The sequence below is a fragment of the Ammospiza caudacuta genome, chromosome 23, assembly GCF_027887145.1.
Source record: "Ammospiza caudacuta isolate bAmmCau1 chromosome 23, bAmmCau1.pri, whole genome shotgun sequence".
Lineage (NCBI taxonomy): Eukaryota > Metazoa > Chordata > Aves > Passeriformes > Passerellidae > Ammospiza > Ammospiza caudacuta.
This window is the reverse complement of record NC_080615.1, coordinates 1,647,123-1,667,487: the sequence shown is the minus strand read 5'-3', so window position 1 is coordinate 1,667,487 and position 20,365 is coordinate 1,647,123. Positions and strand designations below refer to the sequence as shown.

General features: G+C 42.3%; 1 protein-coding gene across 3 annotated transcripts in view; it reads right to left on the bottom strand.

Moving 5' to 3' along the window:
- The window catches only part of APLP2 (amyloid beta precursor like protein 2), a 50,227-nt gene extending 30,065 nt beyond the window's left edge, over positions 1-20,162 (bottom strand). For all 3 annotated transcript variants that reach the window (XM_058819104.1, XM_058819105.1, XM_058819106.1), the window contains exon 1: positions 20,033-20,162. In XM_058819104.1, coding sequence (XP_058675087.1) covers positions 20,033-20,113 — 81 coding nt within the window. In that variant the 5' untranslated portion in view covers positions 20,114-20,162. The remainder of the gene's footprint in view (positions 1-20,032) is intronic.
- Between the last annotated feature and the right edge of the window lie 203 nt (positions 20,163-20,365).

Below are 20,365 nucleotides of genomic sequence, written 5' to 3'. Positions count from 1 at the left end.
CTCTGAGGGATAGACTGGGGTTGGGAATATGGTGCAGTAACTCGGTTCTTGCAGAAAACAAGTCTTTAATAAACATCTTACAAGTGCACACACCAGAATCTGCAACAGGTCTTGCACCACCCTCCTCCCTGATTTCTCTTCAGAAGAAAGAAACAAATGTAGAATGATCCTTCAGAACTCCCTAAACACACAAAAATTTTTTAAGAGGCCATTTTTATCTCTCTCCAAACAAACAACACTTTGGTACCAACAATAATTCTCCAGAGACCACAGGACCTAACATGCAGGAAACAATCCCCAAAACAATTTTGTTTGATGGCAACATTGCAAGCACATCCAAGTTCCACCCCTGGAAAAAACTGAAAAGAAATGCAAGATCAAGAACCCAGGAAGCATTAAGGGCATTTTGATGCCCTTGTAAGAATACAGGGCATCAAAAGAGAATAAATGTATGTGCTGTGATGGCACTGCTGATGCCTGAAATCTGACTCCTTCAAAGCAAACTTAACAAGTCTGCAGCAATAAAGGAACTTTGTGAGCAGGAGAGGTGCAGGATCCATTGAGAGGCAGAAACAGTCCATAAGTAATCCACTCATCACACTTCTTGCATGAGCAAAACTCCTGTTCAAACACATACCAACCTCCTGAAATCATGACCACCCGCTATTTACATACTGATTCCAAGCAGTGTTTGTTTTTGCTCCCTGCAAAGGTATCATTCCTCCTTCTTGGATTGCTCACATAGCTTGCATATCAGTTGAGTGCTGTTGCCATAGCTACCAGAACATGCTAAGCCCCAATTCACAGCTGACCAAACTACACTAATTACTTGCTTGATTTCATCACTTTTAATCAACTGACAGAAATCTTCTCCTGAATTGTGATGTTGGGCAAGTTAATGAAGTTTGAGATACATGAGTTGATTCTTTAACCCCAGGACTTGAAAGGCAAGATTTTTGTGCAATGGGCTTCAATTTTTCCTCCACTGGCAATCCACTCCAGGCCTCAATCATACAAGTTTTTTAATTTAGTACTTTAATCTCATTTTAGCTGTAATGAGAGAATACAGCACCTCCAAGCTTCACAGAGGCCACACCTTTAACACTGACACTTAAACAGGGAAAAAGATCACCTTTTGGAACCAAGTAACTTTCGGATGTTTCCCACAATTGCTTTCAGTGTATGAAAACTCGATGCAGATCCCTCAGGCTACACTCAAGCATCACTCTGCAAAAGGAAGGCTGCAAAACATGTAAACAGGCATGGAGCTTGGGATAAAGCCATGTCCTTAGTTAAGCTCTTTAGTACTTCAGAGAATTCACCCATTGCACATTGCAAAGGGATGAACAAACTGACAGCACATTTTTCTCTGGGAATTTCCCAGCCATAAATGGAAGCAGCTGCTTCTTTTAGTACGGGGAAGCAGCTATTCAATCCCTTAAATAAGCAGCCTGACAGAGCAGGAGGGACAACATACACATGATGGAAGAAAGTTCACCCAGTTGTATATGTCCTTGCTGAGCATTATTTTAGTAGCTATTATCCTGTTAATACATATACGAAACACGAGAGCAAGACAAATGTTACTTGGGAAAAGACTGTTCCATAAGCCATTACCTTCCTCACTGGAACTTGCATTTACAAGATGTCTCAGGAGAAACTGGGCTCTGCCTTTTGGCATAATTCTGTAATCCAGTTTGCTTTCCAAGACCAAATACGTTCTTCATTCCATAAACACATAAATCTCTGGCCAGTTAATGTCAGTTAAATTCCTCACCCTGCCAGCCAGTGCCCAATTTATGGCCCTGAAACACTGGAATTCAAGCCTCTAAATCTTCCTTTTCTCTGATGGAAGTGTCTGCCCGAGTATCCTGGCTTTTATTTACTAGTGGCCTCTTCAGCTTGTGACAACGGTTGGATGTGTGAGCTTACCCACCTGGAGGCCTGGGCCCCAGGCGCTAAAAAGGGTCATATGTGCTCTTCCTGCAAGTATCCCCCATCCCAAAGGAGGGACACAAGGTTAGAGACTTTAGTAAGATAATTTTACATCTATCCCTGAAACACAAGCAGGACATTGCAGTTCTGGTTTTTAAAGACAAACATGAAAACCACATCCATGTCCCTTGACTTTTATTGCCAGGATCTGTTAAACATCATCACAACATATTTCATATGCTGTCCATAGAGCTCCCTATGGAATACTATCCTGGAAAACCTTCTGGCATGCTGATGGGGACTTGAGGATTGAAGGGTGATTGGAACTTTTCTCGTGTGAAGAGAAGCTGATAATTATAATTCACAGAAATTACTTCTGGAGAGCTTTCCTGAACAGCACAAAGGTATCTGCAAAATACCATATTTAACTGAACTCTGCATTTTCAGTGAGGTCAAACATGACCAGAGCCTCATCCATCTGATCAGATTAGCCAGAATGAACCATTATTCCAACAAAACCACAGTGGATGGGAGCTTGAGAAGCATGGAGAGTCTGTGAGGAGAACCCACACCACACATGCCTTCTATCAGGCTACCTCTGCAGCAACACAAGAGTAGCTCTCTGCATAAAACCGTAGAAGATTAAGCTGTTCTAAGACTGAAACTCCAGCCGCTAGAATTTGAGCTGCTGAGGAAAGCTCCAATAGGGAATTGCATTGACTTGGTGGGCAGAGAACTGGCTGCTGAGGGCATACCCTGCCTTAACTGACAAGGCAGGGCCCTTTGTAGGATTCTCTACAGGTCAGAGCAGAATTCCTGCTCCTGAGAGTTACACGCATTCCACAACCAGCTGTTGCTACACTGACCAAAAAAAAAAAAAAAAAAAAAAGCAGGGCAGCACTTGGAAAGCACTTGGAAAGATTACTTGTGCTGTTTATTTTTAATTAGGCTAAGGCCCTCAAAAGCAACACTGGTTACTAAATCATGGTCCACATGAACCACAACCTGAGGGACTCTGGAACACAAACACGCTGCTCAGCACTGTCCTTATTCAGATAAATCACACTGCCCACATTAAAATGAAGAAAGAACTCTTTCTGTTGCCTTTTTTTTTTTAATTACATTCCCTACTCTATCTGAGCAACTCTGCAAATCTCCCTTTGTAGGTGCAATACTCATAGATATTGAGGATATAAACTGAACACTTTCAAAACTACTGAGGAATTCTAACAGTTCCTTTGACACAAAAATGAGCCCTGTTACCTTACCAGCCTTCCTGTGAACAAAACCCTCCACAGCGGCTGCTTTTGAATATGTGAGGATTCTAACATTTTGCCTGACTGAAAAATTGGTGCGAATGTTTGTGCAGGGACTCAAACTGCTTCAATTGCATCCCCCATAAGAGGGTTGCCTCCAACTGATGTCCATAGGCCTTTTCCTTTCCCCAAGAAGAGGCCACTCCTTGAAAATGGAAATTAAGAAGAGCCACAGTCACAAACTGAAGCTACTGGAAGGAGAACAGCTGGGCTGGCATTGTAAAGCCCAGCCCTCCTGAATTACAACATGCAACAGAGCCCTTAAATCTAACATTCATTGCCATGAATCTCACCTGGGAATTAATGCTAAGTCAGTATTCAGGAAACCAACACTTCAACTAAAAAGTGAGAGAAGTTGGCAGAAGAACTTTACACACAAGAACTTCTGGACAGAATACTTAAAATTCCCCTGGTTTTGGATTGATAACTTGTAAATGCAAGCAGAGCTCTCAATTCATGCTTCAAATGGTGTTTCATGCATTGTTTTCCTTAGCTCCTCTTCCTGCTTTTATTCAGCAGATAGGTGGCTTGAACCCAGGAAGGGGAATGAATGCCTGACACAGCAAGCAGTAAATCTACAGACTAGCAGCTCATCCTAGCTTTATTGCTTTATTTTTTTTAAATTGCTGATAATTACAATAATGCACATGGGCAGGGGTCCAAGACAGGAAGAATTACTGTCTGCAGGCAGATCTGGTGTGAGCTGATAATACCAGCCTAGGTTTGCTTTTGAATTTAAATGGCAGAAATCTCACTAAAGCAGTCTTTGGCTTGCTTTAACTTGCTGGAAAGGGTGGAGTTCTCATCTGCTTGTCCTTTATTGACACTTGTGGTGGAGGAGTCTGCACCAGCAGAGAACTGGGAGCCAAGGCAGGAGCTGCAGTGGTAGCTGGGGTGCAGTTTATGTTTAGATGCCTGTGTTTATGGCCAACTTGAACACTCAGAAGTTCAGTGACAATAATCCACGTACTTCCATGTGTGCCAACAGCAACTGTAGGATTAAAAACCTACTGCAGCCTGAAGCATTCCTTACTGCCTTGCCACAAGGAAAAGGGGAGATTTCTAAGTACCCTTGACTCATAGGCAGCTATTTTGCCCTTGGAATTTGTGCTTAGGAGGTATGAGGTTATTTCCCCCTCTGGTTTATCACGCTCCATAAGGGCCTATATGAGTAAAAGAGCACATAATTTGCATGTGAGACATTTGCACTGTGAACTGCTGCACTCAATAGGGAGTGCCACACTGCAGGCAGTGCTAGGCTGGGGAAGAGGTGATCAAATGCAGGAAAGCCACAACTCAGCACTTCCTCAGCTTCCTGAAGTTGCTTGTGTAACACAGTTGCCTTTGGCATCCTCTTTTCTATCCCTGGAGAGACAAAGTTCATAACAACTGCACTGGAACATTTCCTGAACAAATGTTGCTGTACCCAGAACTGTGTCCTTTGAAAAAGATCAATTTCAGGGCCTCAAGCTTGAAAAGTACAGCTTGGGGATAGTGGCTGGGACTAGAACAGTTTAACGCAAAGCCTCCTTAAAAATAAGGGCAAGAGAACAGGAAAGCACAAACACTGATAATCCTCACAATGCTCACAGGTAGGTCCAAATAGGTTTAATCAGCAGGTCATCTTCCACGTGTCACAAGGACATCAGGGACAATTTCCAAGCTGTGTCAGATAGACACCATCACGGCCACTTCCCTCCCCTCGCAGCAGAACACTGCCACAGCACTATTTCAAAGTCCCCTTTTTATGGCACCACCGCAGGTCCTATCCCAGCACAGAGAGCCAGGCCTATTTACCACCGGGCTAAACTGAGGCACAAAGTCAAGAGACTTGCCTAAGGTCACCCAGCAGCAGGCTCAGCTCGGTTTAATGCGGTCTCCTAGCTCCAATCTGTGTCATCACTCTGTCTTGTATGGTCCGACTAATAACTGCTTTCTCACATTAATTATTTGGGCATCTGAGGCACAGAGACCCAAGATGTCTTGTTTGTTAGTCAGTCAGCAAGCAAAAACTTGAGTGCAAGTTAATGTTTTCACATTCACTAATATTCTACCAAAGAAATGGCCACAGGGCAGTTTTGCCTTCCTGGACTATCAGAATGGAGATCCAAACTGAAGCCTAAGGACAGCAGCTATGGCTTAACAGTGTTTGAAAAGTTTAACTCTCAGGTCTTTCATTTCTGAACTGATTATTAATATGAACCATACTGCCGATACCACAAAGGCATCACTGAGAGCAGCAAATGTGGAGGAGTACTGAGAGATGCTATTCTGTAACTTCTCCATGGTTTGATAGGAGAGTTCGAGCCATCTTAAGGCACTTGAGCTACGCAAGAGTTTGGGAATATAATCACTGTAGTTACCAGGAGACAGATTCCATAATACACAGGAAAGTACATTCAGAAAATCTTTCATAACTTCAAAGCAATTTGTTCAAGGCAAAAGTAACTCCTGGACTAAAACTAATCCAAGTCACACACCCACACGAGTTCTCCACTAACTTCCCTAGTGGCCAAATCTGGCAGAAAGGAGACAGAATTTGTTAACATCAGGCAGAGAAAATTAAACCCCTTACTACTGACTCAAAGTGATTTAGTATTCCAGGAGGGGACAAACCAAAATTCCTTCCTCAAAACAGCACAAACATTTGTTTTACAGACCTTGTGAAGCTCACTGGGAGTTGTGCACAAGGGCCACTGCATGAACCTGTGGCTTCTCACTCCATCTACTTGTCTAACCACTCGGCTGACTCCAGATAAAAAGGCTGCATTTCTATCTAAAACACAATGATCCAAAAGGCAAGCAGGAAACTGAAGGGTGTATTTTAACAGAGAATTTGAAGTGGCAAGGAAAAATTCCTGAGGGAAAAAAAAAAAAAAAGATAAGGATAAAGAAGGATAACAAGCAGGAATGCAGTTTGCAGGTCAGCAGTCTGAGTTTGGTTCAAGTATCCACCCCCTAACAGATGTTTTTCAGCATCACAGATTGATTATTTATGTGCACAGACTGCATGTGTTTTTGAATATGATAAAATACTTTGAATTTTCAAGTCCTGCAATTAGGCTACAATGCAACTTCCCAACAGCACACAGGCCGTGCTCTGACCAAGCTGGAGCTCTGCAGGTCATGCCTAATGCTTTCCACCTCGAAATTCACAATCTTCTGTTAAAAAAACCCAGAACTCAACACAATTAATTGGTAATTCTGTCCTCCAAACAATTCAGATGAAACTTCAAACCTGCAGAGGAAACCATGAAGTTTTTAAGTCTTGGCTTTCCAAACCATGCTAATGACCATCTTTTGAAAACTGGAAACCACTAAAATATAGGACTGCTTTTATCCTTGCTGCTGCTCCCTGAGCTCTGCCAAGCTTATGCTGATCCAGAACAAAATTAACGAGTTAGCAAAAAATTATGGAATACCCTTGTTGTTTCCAGAATAAAAACTTAGAATACTTTTATATTTTAAACTTTAAGTCCACCCAAAAGCACAGGCTACTGCTACAAATTTCAAGCCTATGAAAACAGTCAGTAGTAAGTATCTGTTACTGAGAACAGGTAGCAACTCTGGCTCTTAGTAAATCTATTTAAAAATATTGGAAATTGGAATTTTAAACCAAAACCATTTTCCCATACACCTCCTCCTGTTATTTATTCAGAGTTGTTATGGAGCATCTTTCAGGCAGCAGCTTACATGACTGCTCACATACAAAACAAAATATTTTAAGAACCTTTCATGTCCAGGTATGCAGAAATCAGTGTTTAAAGAGATTCCTATATTGGCTCAGTAAGTTTATTCAGGTCTGATAAACAACATCTTTTTCCTTAAAGAAAACTTCAATGTGAACATTGTGCCAAGAAAGTTTAGTTTACAGTTAGCTGCTGATTAGGAACAGTTCCTACCACTCCACTAAAAAATATTTTTAATAAAAAAGCAAGAGAATTAATTTAGCAAAACCATCTCAAACTGTCACCAAAAGAGTCTTTCATTTTCCTCACTGCAGCTATTTCTTATCCCAGCAATGAGAGTGGTGAAAGGCTGCCAGCTGCCTTCCACTACTGCCAGCAAACTGAAGGTGAGGGAGCAAGCCCTCAAGCAAGGGTAGAATGAAGAATAGCAAGCACCACCCTGGCTAAGCATGGAGTGCTGGAAGAAGGCTCAGAGCAACACTTCTTACTTCCAAGAGTCTGAGGGCAAAAGCTTTATTTGCTCATTTTTAAGCTTACACACACAGCCAACCAGTGCTCAAAAGATCCTGTGACTATCAGCAGAATTCAGGCTTAAATCTTCCAATTCACCTTCTTCCAAAGCAGAGGATGAAAAGTAGACTTCCATCCATTCTCTAGAACTCAGACACCTGGATTCAGCAGTCCGACACGTGAGAAGTCACATGACAAAAAGCATTTTGAAGTACCCTCAAAATTTGTCAGGAGCAGGGTCACAGAAAGTAAAGGACCTCAGCAATGGCTTAATGTATTTCCATTTTTTCCACTCTTTAAAAGCAATCCTTAGTAATTTAGCAGCATTTTATTTCTAAAGCATTAATTCATCAGCCGGGGTTAAACAGTCACAGCACCACCCCACAGCTAGCCTTGCACAAAAGCTCTAATGGACATATTAACCAGCTCCTTCACAGGAAGCAGCAGAGCTCTACTTACAACAGCTGCCTAATGCTATTAGAAAATTAAGTGGTAATTTATAGAACAGACTCAAGCTGGCTGAAATGGCCATTACTGATTTTGCTGATCCAGAAAGTAAAACTAGCTCCACAGAAGCAAGCCTAGAACCTCTATTATTTCAGGGCTATCACTGCAGAATATTTACCTGGCTTTGCATGTTGAACACCTGAATTTCTTACACTGAATTTTATACCTCTTCACCCTATTGAGCTGTATCAGATTGCATAGCACTGCATGGAAATAAAATGGGAGAGGGGATTTTTATCTTCGATAAAATGAGATTTTAACTTGTTAATAATCTCTCCCAGGTTTCAGTGGGAAGCATGAACTCTCTGTACACTGATAATTATTTCCTTGACGTTTCTTTATTCATTTTTTGAAAAAATTTCAAGGTAGGGAAGAGAACACTATTCTTTTCTGTCGGCTTAGTTAAAATGCAATTGACCAGACGATTAGTGGAAGAATTCACATGCTGCAGCTGCACCCACCTGATGGGCAGGTTCTTGATGAGTTTTAAGTAATTTTACACTTCACTGAGGGCTTCTAAGCACAAAACAATCAGGTGCTGAAAGCTTTACTCCAAAGGTGGAAGCAAAAACTGCCTGTTCTGCAACAGCAAGGGAAATCACTCCCTGAAAAAGAGCAGGCAGGACAGTTTTAGACCATCTTGTTATGCCTTGAAGAGGCACTATCCAGCGAGAATTTCCATTACTTCAACTGATATTCCTCTTCAAGGTCTCTGTATGTACTAGTATTTTTATTTGGTTTTTTTAAACCCTTTTCCCGGGCTGTCCATCACAGCAGCTTTTTTTTTTTTTTTTTGTATAAAGACCAACTGGAGGAACTGTAAAGAAAACTGTCAAGATACGTTATTTTGAACAGATGCATTCCAAACAATTCTTTATCTTCCTGCTTTGAAAAGGCTATTAGGCAAGGAAAGAAGTGACTATTGACTTTTACTTAGAGATGCTTTTCTTTCTCCTGCTCAGATGCTCTTGGAAGACATGCTTGAATGAGAAAGAACTAAATGGTCAGCCTTCTAAACAAGTTTTGCTTTCCTTGACCCCACAAGCAGATAAGGACAGTTATGGAAACGTTGACTTAACATGCAAATCTGATCACAGTGGTTGGAGGGTAGATTGATCTGCCTATTGATGCAGTTGGCCACTCATCATTTTCCTAGCCATGGGCGGAGTCACTTCAGTAGTGCTTTCAGCAGTTGCACACAGTTCTAACCCTGAGGAATGGTGGTTTTATGTTTCGCTGGTTGACTTCAGACATGGCCCAATAAGGTGTTTCTTAAATTCAGAAACCCAACTGTGCACACATCTCAGCTGCAAATGAATCTGGCAAATCCCTGATGTTGATTAGCCCCACAGATATCTCAAATCATAAGAGAGCAGCACACAAGAAAGCTATACTAAAATTATAGCCTGATAGGCAATAGCACGAGACAGCCAGAAGCATATCTCATTCTAATATAATTACTTTGGATATCTTACAAAAACAAAAAATCATTGAGAGCCCAAATAAGTTCCATGCTTTAATTATCCTGGAGGCTGCCTCTCCCTGCACAATTCCCAGCCAGCCTGGACAGCAGTGGGACCAGTACTACAAGGATTTGCATTATGAGGCTGGGAACATTCTGAGAATATTGCACTGAGAACTTTCGTATGTCACTGCAGTACCTGTTGAAAGGGGGAAAACAGGTTTGGTAACCAGCACAAAATGGATTTGTGGGTGCCAAGGCTGCATGGCAACTCTACAGCCTGGACAACAAAGGCAAATAGATCAACTATTCAGTCACAGTCATACAATTGTGTTAGAGGCTGTCTGTATTTTCAAAGTTATACCTGTCAATTAAAGGCTCTGAATATTAACCCAGAGACGTGGAAATAAATAAGAACAGTCCTCTGCTTTGGGTTGTTCCCATAGTTAATTCACTGCAGGAAGCATCCTAACAATAGTGCCAAGCAGACCATTTTAAGTGGCACTCAGGAGTCAAGGTGGGGCAGACAGAACCAACTATTCACTTAAACACAGCAGAGAAAAATGAGAGCAAGAAAGTGTCTCTACAGACAGCACTAGACCAAGAGTTTCCATATGCAAACTAAGCCCTGGTTTCATCTTTCTGCGATACAAGCATTTCAAGTCTGGCTCAAGTTAAAGATGTTCCCATCCTGATGCATTCCAACAGACTGTATCATTCCAGCATGTTCACTATCTTTATTTTGTACTTAACAGGACATTTGGTGTATTCAGCAACTTAATGACTATTTTAATCCCCTTCATCAGTGAAGAGCATCATCCTGGACATGTTGTAGGTAGAGACTGTGAGATGGATGCTGCTGAGACCCATCTGAAGAGCCACTTCAAGGCAGAGCAGTCATTCCAAGGCAAATACTATAAACCAAAAAGAAATCTCTGCTTGATCTGGTGTACCTAAAGCTTGCTGTTATAAACAGTAAAAATCAACCCTCTTTTATGAACTGAGAAACAGCTTAGAGCAGGTCAGCAGCATCCTCTTAAAAAAGACAAAAGACTTTCAGAGGCAATGCATCTCCAAGTCAACACCAGGGGAAGAGCTGCTGAAAGTTTAGCACATTAAACCTATCTTAGTTAATGCTGCTGCCAGCTGTGGCTAAATGTTTGTTGTGCCCCCAGTTATAAGATAAAAATAAATGGTGTATTTGGTCACAGCCCAATAAATAAAACAACAGAAAATTATGAGTAATAAGAACTTGCACTAATGCTATCAGCCACTCAGATAATGAGGAATAATGATTCAGATTTTTGCAAAAATCTTTAAAGACAATGGCATAAAGCTCAAAAAGCCAAACTGAAATCAAGGACAGCAAAGCAAATGAAGTAAAATCATCTTTGCTTTTGCCTGGAGCAAAAGGCCATTTAGGGTCTTGGAAAACAGTGCTCCCCATGTCTCTGCTACAGCACACAGGAAGCTTGCAGCCCAAAATTTTCCTGGTGTCTCCATAATAATTTTTCCTTGGAGTACCAAGTATAGCAGTTTGCACACACACCACTAAAAGTATGACAGCACTACTCCTGAAATCCATCAGCATTTATTACCAAAGGACTACAATGCTGCATTCTACTCAGGGCCCTGCAGTGAAAGAGGGAATTAACATGCTGTAGATGCTCTGTGGAAAACCTCTCATAGTTATATTTTGAAAAGTATTCTTCTCATCACGCTAAGTCCCATGTGAAGCAAGTTGCAAAAGCTTGCTCAGTAGAATTGAGTGCAACAAATCTATCCAAACCCAGAAATTTCAGTCTCAACTGCAAAATCCCTTTTGTCTCTACTGTGGATTTTACATTTTAGCAAAGATTTCCTGCCATTTAAGAGCCCTACTATGTAAGGAATCCAGCTCTTCTAGTTCCTCTACCTGGCAGCCAGGATGCAAAGGGAAGGACCTGTTGTGCAGGGAGAGATCAGCTAGTTTATGTTTATTTCTTGGTCTCCCAATCTCAGAAACCAAGATATACTCCACAGCAAGACACAAGGATTTAAAATTAAGGATTATTTAAAAACACTATGCATAAAACAGCACTATGGATTCAAACATAGGTAACAGGTTTCAGCTCCTGTGATTAGTGCAAGTTCTTATTCACAAACTCAAATGCGTATACCATGAAAAAAAGACAAAAGTGCCTAAGCACATAGGCAGGAGGAGAGGGACAGAACAGGTGACAAGCAGTGATCCAGCCGACAAAGCCAGCTGTAGACAAGGCAGGGATAAAGCACTGCAAATCCTTCCACCCCATCCAGCCTTTGCTCTGGGAGGCCATCCATCTCTGCCTCAGCTATTGGAAAATTGCTTCCGAGAAAGTGGTCGTGCCCTTAACAGGACATCCACATACTGACTGCCTTTGTTGCAGGGCAAGTATTGATGCAATTTGAACAAGACAGCATTTATCAGGAGTGACAGGGGCAGGAACATGTTTTTGTCCCCCCTTCTTTCCCCAGTGTCTCCTGCAATGACACAATGCTCTGTCCCAAGCCCAAACTTCACACACTCAAAGGAGCACCACAACTTCATTCTGTGACCTCCTCAAGAATTCCCCCAGCAACTCCTGGGATCTGGGTCTTGCCCAGGTAAGCCACAGCATCACGTCCATCCATGCCCAAAGGCTGAGTTCTAATACATCAATACACTGCAAATGCAAAATTTCCATTTTTTTGGCTGGTTACCAAGAGAAAACCTTCTCCACTGCCTGACATTTCCAGCACTGAGGCTTTACTTAAAGCCTCTGGAAATGAAGTGGTTATTGAAACCCTGCAACTCAAACTACTTGGAGGCACTTAAATCTCATCCCAAGTCCAAATGGGAGCTGAGAGCATCCTGCTCCATTCAAGAGTAATAACCGGTTTCCACGATAACATACACCCTCAACAATTTCTCAGTTTCCTTTTTCCCTGGCAGGCAGCACATTTCAGTTCATACACAAGCACTGCTGTACCCCACATTTCAGAATCCATCTTTGACCAAGGCTGCTAAGGCAGCTCCATGCTCTGCTTGGATCCTGACACCATTTCATTCTTCTTTAGCGTTTCTAAACATGTTTGTGATCTTGCAGCATAAAATAAAACACCTATCAAATTCAATTTCTTCAGTGAGGGCTTTGATAAATTATGCAGGGAAAGACACATGCAAATGCCAATACACTCTCAGGGAGCACTAACCACAGGTTTGAATCAACATTCTGCATTTAATCTTTGAGAAGAATACTTATGAGATTAAAGCAAATCTGCCCCACTCTATTTCAGGCCACAATTACCGTAAGATGACCACTGTAAGAAGTCAACCAATGCTTGGTATTAGTGAATTATCCTAATTCACACAGATTCCTCTAGGATAATTTCTGGCAAGTTACTAGGCCTGATATGAATGACAGAAGATTAAACACTGATAAACAAACAACTAAACTTAGACCTGCAATGTGTCATGTCAAATCCAAAACCATATAGAGAATTTGGTGATTAAAGGCTTTATGCTAGAGGGTACCATAAGTCTAAGCAGAGACCAGCTTCTCTAGTAAATATGCAATCCAAATCCGCTTGGAATCTAATGGGAGTGCATAATATTTACTGTAACAGATGGTATGGGTTAAGATTTTTCTTTTTGTTGCTGTCATTTCACACCATGCAATGACATCATAACTAGTGGGATTCATCAACACAAAATCCAAAATAAAAGGAACAAAGCTTTTGGCAGGAAGCTGGAGCTAAAAATAACATAAGAGCCTTTAAAGAAACCCCCAAAGATCAAAAATGCTAATGTTTGGCTTTTGATTTAAGCATCTCAGTACTGAAGCTAGCATAAGGCAACTCGTGGAAAATACCAAGTAGTTTGCTAAACCTCTGTTTCATCTCTGCAACATCATCACCAGATGAAGATTTTTGAGTTCACCTCACTGGCTCCATTTAGAGGTTTATAGTGATGGGTTCAAGAACCCAAACACAACATCTTCATGAGAAAACACAAGCTCTAATACAGTAGAGCATTAATAAAATAATAAAATTCTCACTAATGCAAGAATTGAAAGAAACCAACCCCCTGACCCTCACCTCAGAACAGCTCACACATTTGAAAATATAACCAGAAAATATTTGTCGGAGGAAAAGAGACCTAAATGAGAACAGGAACTTTCAACGTTAAACACTGCACTTATTTAAACATGAAGTCATTCATAAGGAGATGACAATTAGCTACTTTTAAATGGAAATTTCATTGAATATCAACCTGCTGTTATAGTCAAGTAAAGCATGGCCTCAGCCAGCTCAGTGTGTCTGCCTGTCCCCGTCCTTGACCTGGATCAAAAATACACTTTGCACTGCTATAATTTTGTTAGAGAGAAGCTTACTGTATGAAATTACCTAAATGCATCCTTGTCACAGAGCCAGAGCCTGGGATCTGACTGCTGAGGCACGTTTATCATCTGCTGCACCTCGGCACGACACCACAGGCCGGTGACACTGCCAACAGCTGGAACACACCAATGACTCGGTGCCTTACCCAAAGCTTTCTCCAGCACAACTGGGAACCAAGGCACAGCTCCCACCTTCTGCGGATTCTGCTGGGGTTTTTTTCAGGCTGCATCTAAGTTATACTGACAATTTTAATGCCCTTCATACTTGATAGTCTGAAAAACTTGAGCTCAAAGTCATCCTTTGATAATGATCTTCAGTTAGTCTCAAAGCACAGTGAAGCCATCCAAGAAAAACAATTATTGACTTGTCTCCTCCATAAGCTTCTCTGAGGCTCACATACTGCATGGAATAACTTCAGACCCTGCTTCATCAACTGAAGGCCTTGTCTAGCCACAGCATTCTACCCCACAGCTCACCTGTGCAGGAAATCCTAGCACTAGAAATAACTGGTGAGACTTTTGAAGGTTTAGAGGAGGAACCCCCCAAGAAAGCCCTGGCAAAGAAGGTTAGACTGAACTCTCTAAGCAGCCACTGATCTGCAGGTTGAGAACTAAGAATTCGCTCAAACCACTGCTAACAGATGTTACTGCACAGCCCAACAGAGTCATTTTGAGAAACAAATCATCAGGAAAAAAACAGCTCAAGTGAAGCCACTATCCTTGCAGTAAACACTCCAACATCAGGATAGTTCAGCTGCACCAGTCCTCACAGACTACTGGGCCAGTCTCGCCAGGAGAAATCTCTAAATCTGATGAAATGCACACCAACCAGGCTTGCCTGTAGTCCAGAAAGCCTTTTGTTCCCTACTATGCCTCACCCAGCAGTGAGTCTTCCTCAGGAAACAGAGTGCCAACATGTGATTTGACTTCCCATTGTCACCAGCAAAAATGGAAAGTGAAATAAATCACCAAATGCCGCAGAGATCAGCACCATTTGTCTGGGCATACTAGTTAAGAGTGACTAGGAGGCTATTGAAAAAATAAACTAAAATGAAGATCTGCAATACATTCATTTGTACAAGAGCATTACCACAGCAGGCAAACATGACAACATGGAGTTAGAACTCAATTTAGTACATCTACAGGTTGATCTTTCAAGAATAAGGAGTACATCCTTTTCCCCGCTGGCTGTGTACAAAACATCCCTGTAATACCTCCAAATGAAAAGCTAGTAAGCAGCTTAGCCACATGTGCTCCTGATCAGGTGGACACCTGATTACATAAAGCCAAGCAGGCTGGGTTTGGCTGCCAGGGAGATTAGTTTAACGTCATTTGCAGAACATTGGTGTTTTGATCATTCATCTTAGGTTGCAACTTAAAACTCCTACAAATGCACATAAAGACAGAATTTTGTGTTTTAAACATCAATCCTTCAGAGCAAGCATTAGAACCAATGGACATTTAAAAGCTAGGCTAAAAGGTGGATTGCACTGCTGTATTCTTTGGTACATGTAGATTTTCCATGTCCTCCCATAAGGTAGAATAGCTTAGAGAACACTCAATCACAAATATATATTTAACTCCAACTGAGAAACTGAGAAGGCAGACGGAGGTGGAAGTAGTAAATCTAGTGCTGAACAAGTTAAAAAAAAAGACTGTCATTCACAAGCTAGATCTCCATGTGAAGTGTGTGTGTGTGCATGCATATATATCTCCCTGCTTACAGCTGCAGAAATTCATAAATTAAAAAAGTCAAATCTCATGTTAAGAAATTAGTCTCAAAGACAACCCCAGCCAAATTATGCATCCCAAAATGCACTTTTCCTTGTGCACTGCCCCTCAGGAGCGAGAGTGCTGCTCCTACAGCACCAGCCACTTGCCCTATACAAGTAACAGTATTAAAAGGCTAAAGTTACTTCTATCTTATTGTATCTGAGGAGGAGCCATCAACCCTTCCAAACCAGAAAAAAACAAGTCATTTTGGATAATTCACAATAAAAAGAACCTGACAATTAACTGACATCTTCCTTCTTACTACTTTGTAACTCACACTAGTAAGCACATGATAAGTATATATCTACATATGGAAAAGTTTTTATGTACAATATTGTCAACCCATTTCTCCCCACAAACCTGAGACTTATTGGCACCTACAGGAAAAAGGTGAAAAGGGAAATACCCAAAAGCAAATGATAACATTAAGATAGTTAATGCATAGTCACAAAGCCCTAAGTACTCAATTTAAGATACCCAGCAAGTAAAACCTGTGGTAGGAGATGCCATTTCACTGTGATAAACACACTGCAAGTGGAGAAAGCAGAACATGCCCATAATGGGTGCAGGCAACAGTTTGGAGGGGGAAAAAAAAAAGGGGGGGGGGGTCAATCTTGCAATTTCAAGTACAATTCTGAATTAAGAGCCTCACCAGAAGGGTTTCTAGGCCATTGTGAATATTGAAAGGCTTCCAATTAAGAGCAAGTATCATCTTAAATTAACACCATGTTTCAGAGGCGCTGACTGCCTGAACTTAAAAACAATGACACCAAGTTTTACTGCACAGAAGAAGCACAAGGGCAAGAGCCCCAGGGATTGCATCAATTTCGAAAGCCTGAGGAGTTAAAGAGCAGAGTGTGAAATGCCAAAGTGTAAAAAAAGAAAGAGAAAGGCTTTGCCTTCTAACAAGAAATAGATGGGGATGGTGTACTTCTCTTCAATTTTCAGCTGAGGAACAAGGCCTTGGTTTAAGTACATGTGTAGAAGCAGAGGCTACAATCAAGTGACTTATTCTTCCAAGATTGAGCCCGTACACCTCCAAGACACACACAGGGAAAAGCAATGGCAGAAGTTTTACAAGGCATATCTAGAGAGAAGCACAACTGGAGCAGAGCACAAGGAACTGCACTAATCCTTCCCTGGACTCCCAGGAGCTGGAGCAGAAGCAGTGTGTAATTATAATACAGCTAAAGCCACCTACAGAACAGTTTTTGAGTTACTTGCAGGTGATGAAACGACCACTTTAACAAAAAAGTCATTCAATCCCTGGTAGAGCTATTAATGACTAAATAACATTTAATAGAGGTGATAATTATTTCACAGGTGAAACAAGAGCTGAAGGCATCCTCCAAAAAGAAGCACTTATCACGTGCCATCCTACAATGCAGCAGAAAATCCAGAGCCTCCCCGCAGTATCAGATTTGCTTTATTTCCATATCTTTGTTTCAGAGGAGCTTTTACTGAAGCAAAGAAGAGGCACTGCATATTATCACCTTCACAGGAAGCTGTATTTCCTAACACCAAGAAGCAAAGTTTTAGGAACTGAGAGCAAACTAAAGGCCACAGGCTCAAGACTGGAATTTTCCTGAGCTGCTTCTGCTCAGGACTCAAAGACCGAAGTGGAAATTTCCCTAGGTGGAGTTCTTTGTTCGATGCCGCAGGCAATTAGAAGTCCCCAAGGTCTGCAGAAATGGCACAAGGCTGATATTTTGCCAGGGAGAATTTAAGCAATACGAGACAAAAATAATAGCATGAAATTCTGCTGCAAAACACACCCTTCTTTTCCCCCCTCCCCCAAATCCTGGTGACTTGAGCAGGCAGGTAACAGATGCAAGCATACAAGAGAGCTTTGGAAAAAGACCAAACATTATTAAAAAAAAAGCCGTATCAAGTCTGCATTACCTTTGATTTGATTACACAAAAAAATCAAGTAATAAAAAAAAAACTTTGCACCTTCAAAGGTCTTGAGGGCACAGCAGAAGTAGTTCATCATTGGAATACAGATCTAATTAGCATAGATTTATAGTCTTTTTCCAGTTGGCATCAGTGTCCTGTTTGAGTTTCTTGGGGACTTCACAATCAAAACAAGCAAAATTCAGACACATACTGCTATGGAAAGAAACACATTAATTGCTGGGATCCATGATTGCTCTAAACTCTTCTATTCATATTCATTTGGAAGAGAGACTGTCAGAGGTTATCAGCCATCCCCACACTATGATCTGAAAGGGAGACCGACTGTCACCAGCACCAACCCTTGGGAACGCCCTAGTCAAGAGATCAGATACAATAATTTAGGAGAAAAAAATAAACTGCCACTCCCCTTGCTCTGCCCTGCACAGAAAGAAAAACAGATTGTAGTTGATAAGACGATTAGCGGGTGTTCCAGGGACAGGGAATGGGAGCTAAGATAATCAAGAGACAGAAAATCCACCTAATGGGACCATGCCAATCCAGCTGAACTAATAACTGCAGACATGGTTACATGTTCTCCATAACTTTCAAATGACATCTTGATTATTTACAAAAACCAACTGCTTGCATATTTTTCATCACATTAGCTGGTAAAATCCAGTAATGACCACAGTGTAAAACCCAGAACAAAACCATTTACTTCCTAAGCTCTGCATCGAGAGTGGTTCTTGAGCAAATCTGACAGCAATAAAAGACTTGAGAACTGCAGTCTGCCACCGACAAGACAATGGGAAAGAATGCAGCAAAAATAAGGATTAAAATGCCACAGTTGACATTTTATGCCAGCAGACGAAGGCGGCTATCATGCCTTCAGAGGAAGCAAACTGAATTGCAGGAACATTTTCATTTTAATCCTTCTCTAAAAGGACAGTGACCCCCTCTCTGGGGCCGCTGGCCCCTCCTGGAGAGTCAACATGTGACACAGCCACTCTCCCTCTCTGCCAGTCCTGGGACGGGCCAAACTTGAGATCTGTTTCATCACACAGACACCACCAGGCCTTGGAATAAAGTGACAGCTAGATTTGTTTTCCAAGCTGATTTTCATGGCACATGTCCCTAAGCAGCAGATTCCAGAAGGGATATGCATAGCAGCCAAATTTGTCTCGGATGTAAGAGAGGAAGTGACCTACAGCTGGAGGAGTTGCCAAACAGGTGCAAGAGATTGGATGCAGCACCAGGCAGTCCCCTGCCACCAAGGCAATGCCAAGGAACCTGATCTGGGCATTAGCTCCATGCCCTCAGAGCAGCTCCCCATCCTTCCTGCAAGATAACCTCCCGACGAGTTGTTCCGCAAATCGTTATCAACCATGTCCCATTAATTTACAGAAATTTAACAGAAAGATTGGTACAAAGTATGTGGAATAGTATTCCTCAATAGCAACCAAACAAGCAGAAATCACAGACCAGACCAATTTTGTACAACATATATTAAAAATATCCAAGTTTACTGCCAGTTAGGAATTACCACCATCTTAGAGCATTAGATTTTTGCATCACACTGAGGTAGATGTTCTGCTTAACCAAGCTTGCTAAAATTTACTGTAAACTCTCAAATCAAGCCATTCACAAACAGCCACCAGCCTTTTCTTTATCCAGCCCTACATAAACCAGAACCTCCACAAGACTGATGCAGCTGTTTTGCATTTCCAAACAACATTCAGGCGTAGATTAGTAAACTCTGTTTACGTGCCATTTCTCAAGCTCAGCACATACTTAGCTCCTTGTTTTTCTCCTTCCCTCTAATAAGACAAGTTATAGTATCAAGTTTTTAAACTCACAAGATTTTCTCCTACTCATCTTGTTGTTTGGAGAGCTAGATTATACTGAGTTTTAGATTTAGGAAAAAGCTGGAATTTCCTCTGTCCAGTTATTTTCATATATGCAAATACAATACGCGTTTCATACACACAAAAGTAATATATATTCGTTTATGTGTGAACAAGTGTGTATTTATATATACACACACATACAAACACAGACTCCTATGGGCATCTAAGGCATTTCTATTTGAAATGCATAGCCTTTACACTTGGCTGAAGCATCTTCCCCGAAAGCCGAGGTACCAGTTCCAACACAAAGATCTATTTTGGATCCATCATCAACCAAATGGATTCGTTCAACCGAGATTTTTCTGTAGGGAATAGCCCTCTAACAGTCTTCAATGCTTCTGGACCCATCTGAGCTGGCCGCTCCTGTTCCCGTGCCAAGAATGCCGAGGTCACGTCCCCAAAAAAACAGCCCCAAGCATCCCGGTGAGACGGAGCTTCCCGTCCAGATGAGCGGCCTGAGGGACACGGCTTTCGCGAAAACACCGGTAAAATACGAACTCACCACTCCAGGAAGGTCTCAAAGACGCTGGACAATCTCCAGGCGGCTCCACACCAGCCGAGACACCCCGAATCCCGCCTACCTCCCGCCTATGCATCGGGTACCCCGGGGGAGCCCTCCCCCACAGCCCTCACACACCTCGATGTATCCGGCGAGCGCGGCCGCGGGCCCGAGAAGCGCCAGGAGGGGCAACACCGCGGAGCCCATCGCCGCCGCCATCACCCGCCGCCGCCCGAGCGCAACTGCGGCCGCAGCGCCCCTGCGGGGACCCGCCTCGCCAGGCCACGCCTCCGCCAAGAGCGACAGCCGCACGCGCCAATCGAGAGGCGGCAGCTAGCCGCACCTCCGCAACGCTATCAGCCAATGGGACGAGGCGCACGGTGGGTAGAGCCGCCCCCCGGCGGGAAATGGCGGCCAGCGCTGACGGGAGCTGTGGGGGGACAGTCAGGGCTGGGGCGTGGCCTGGTCGGG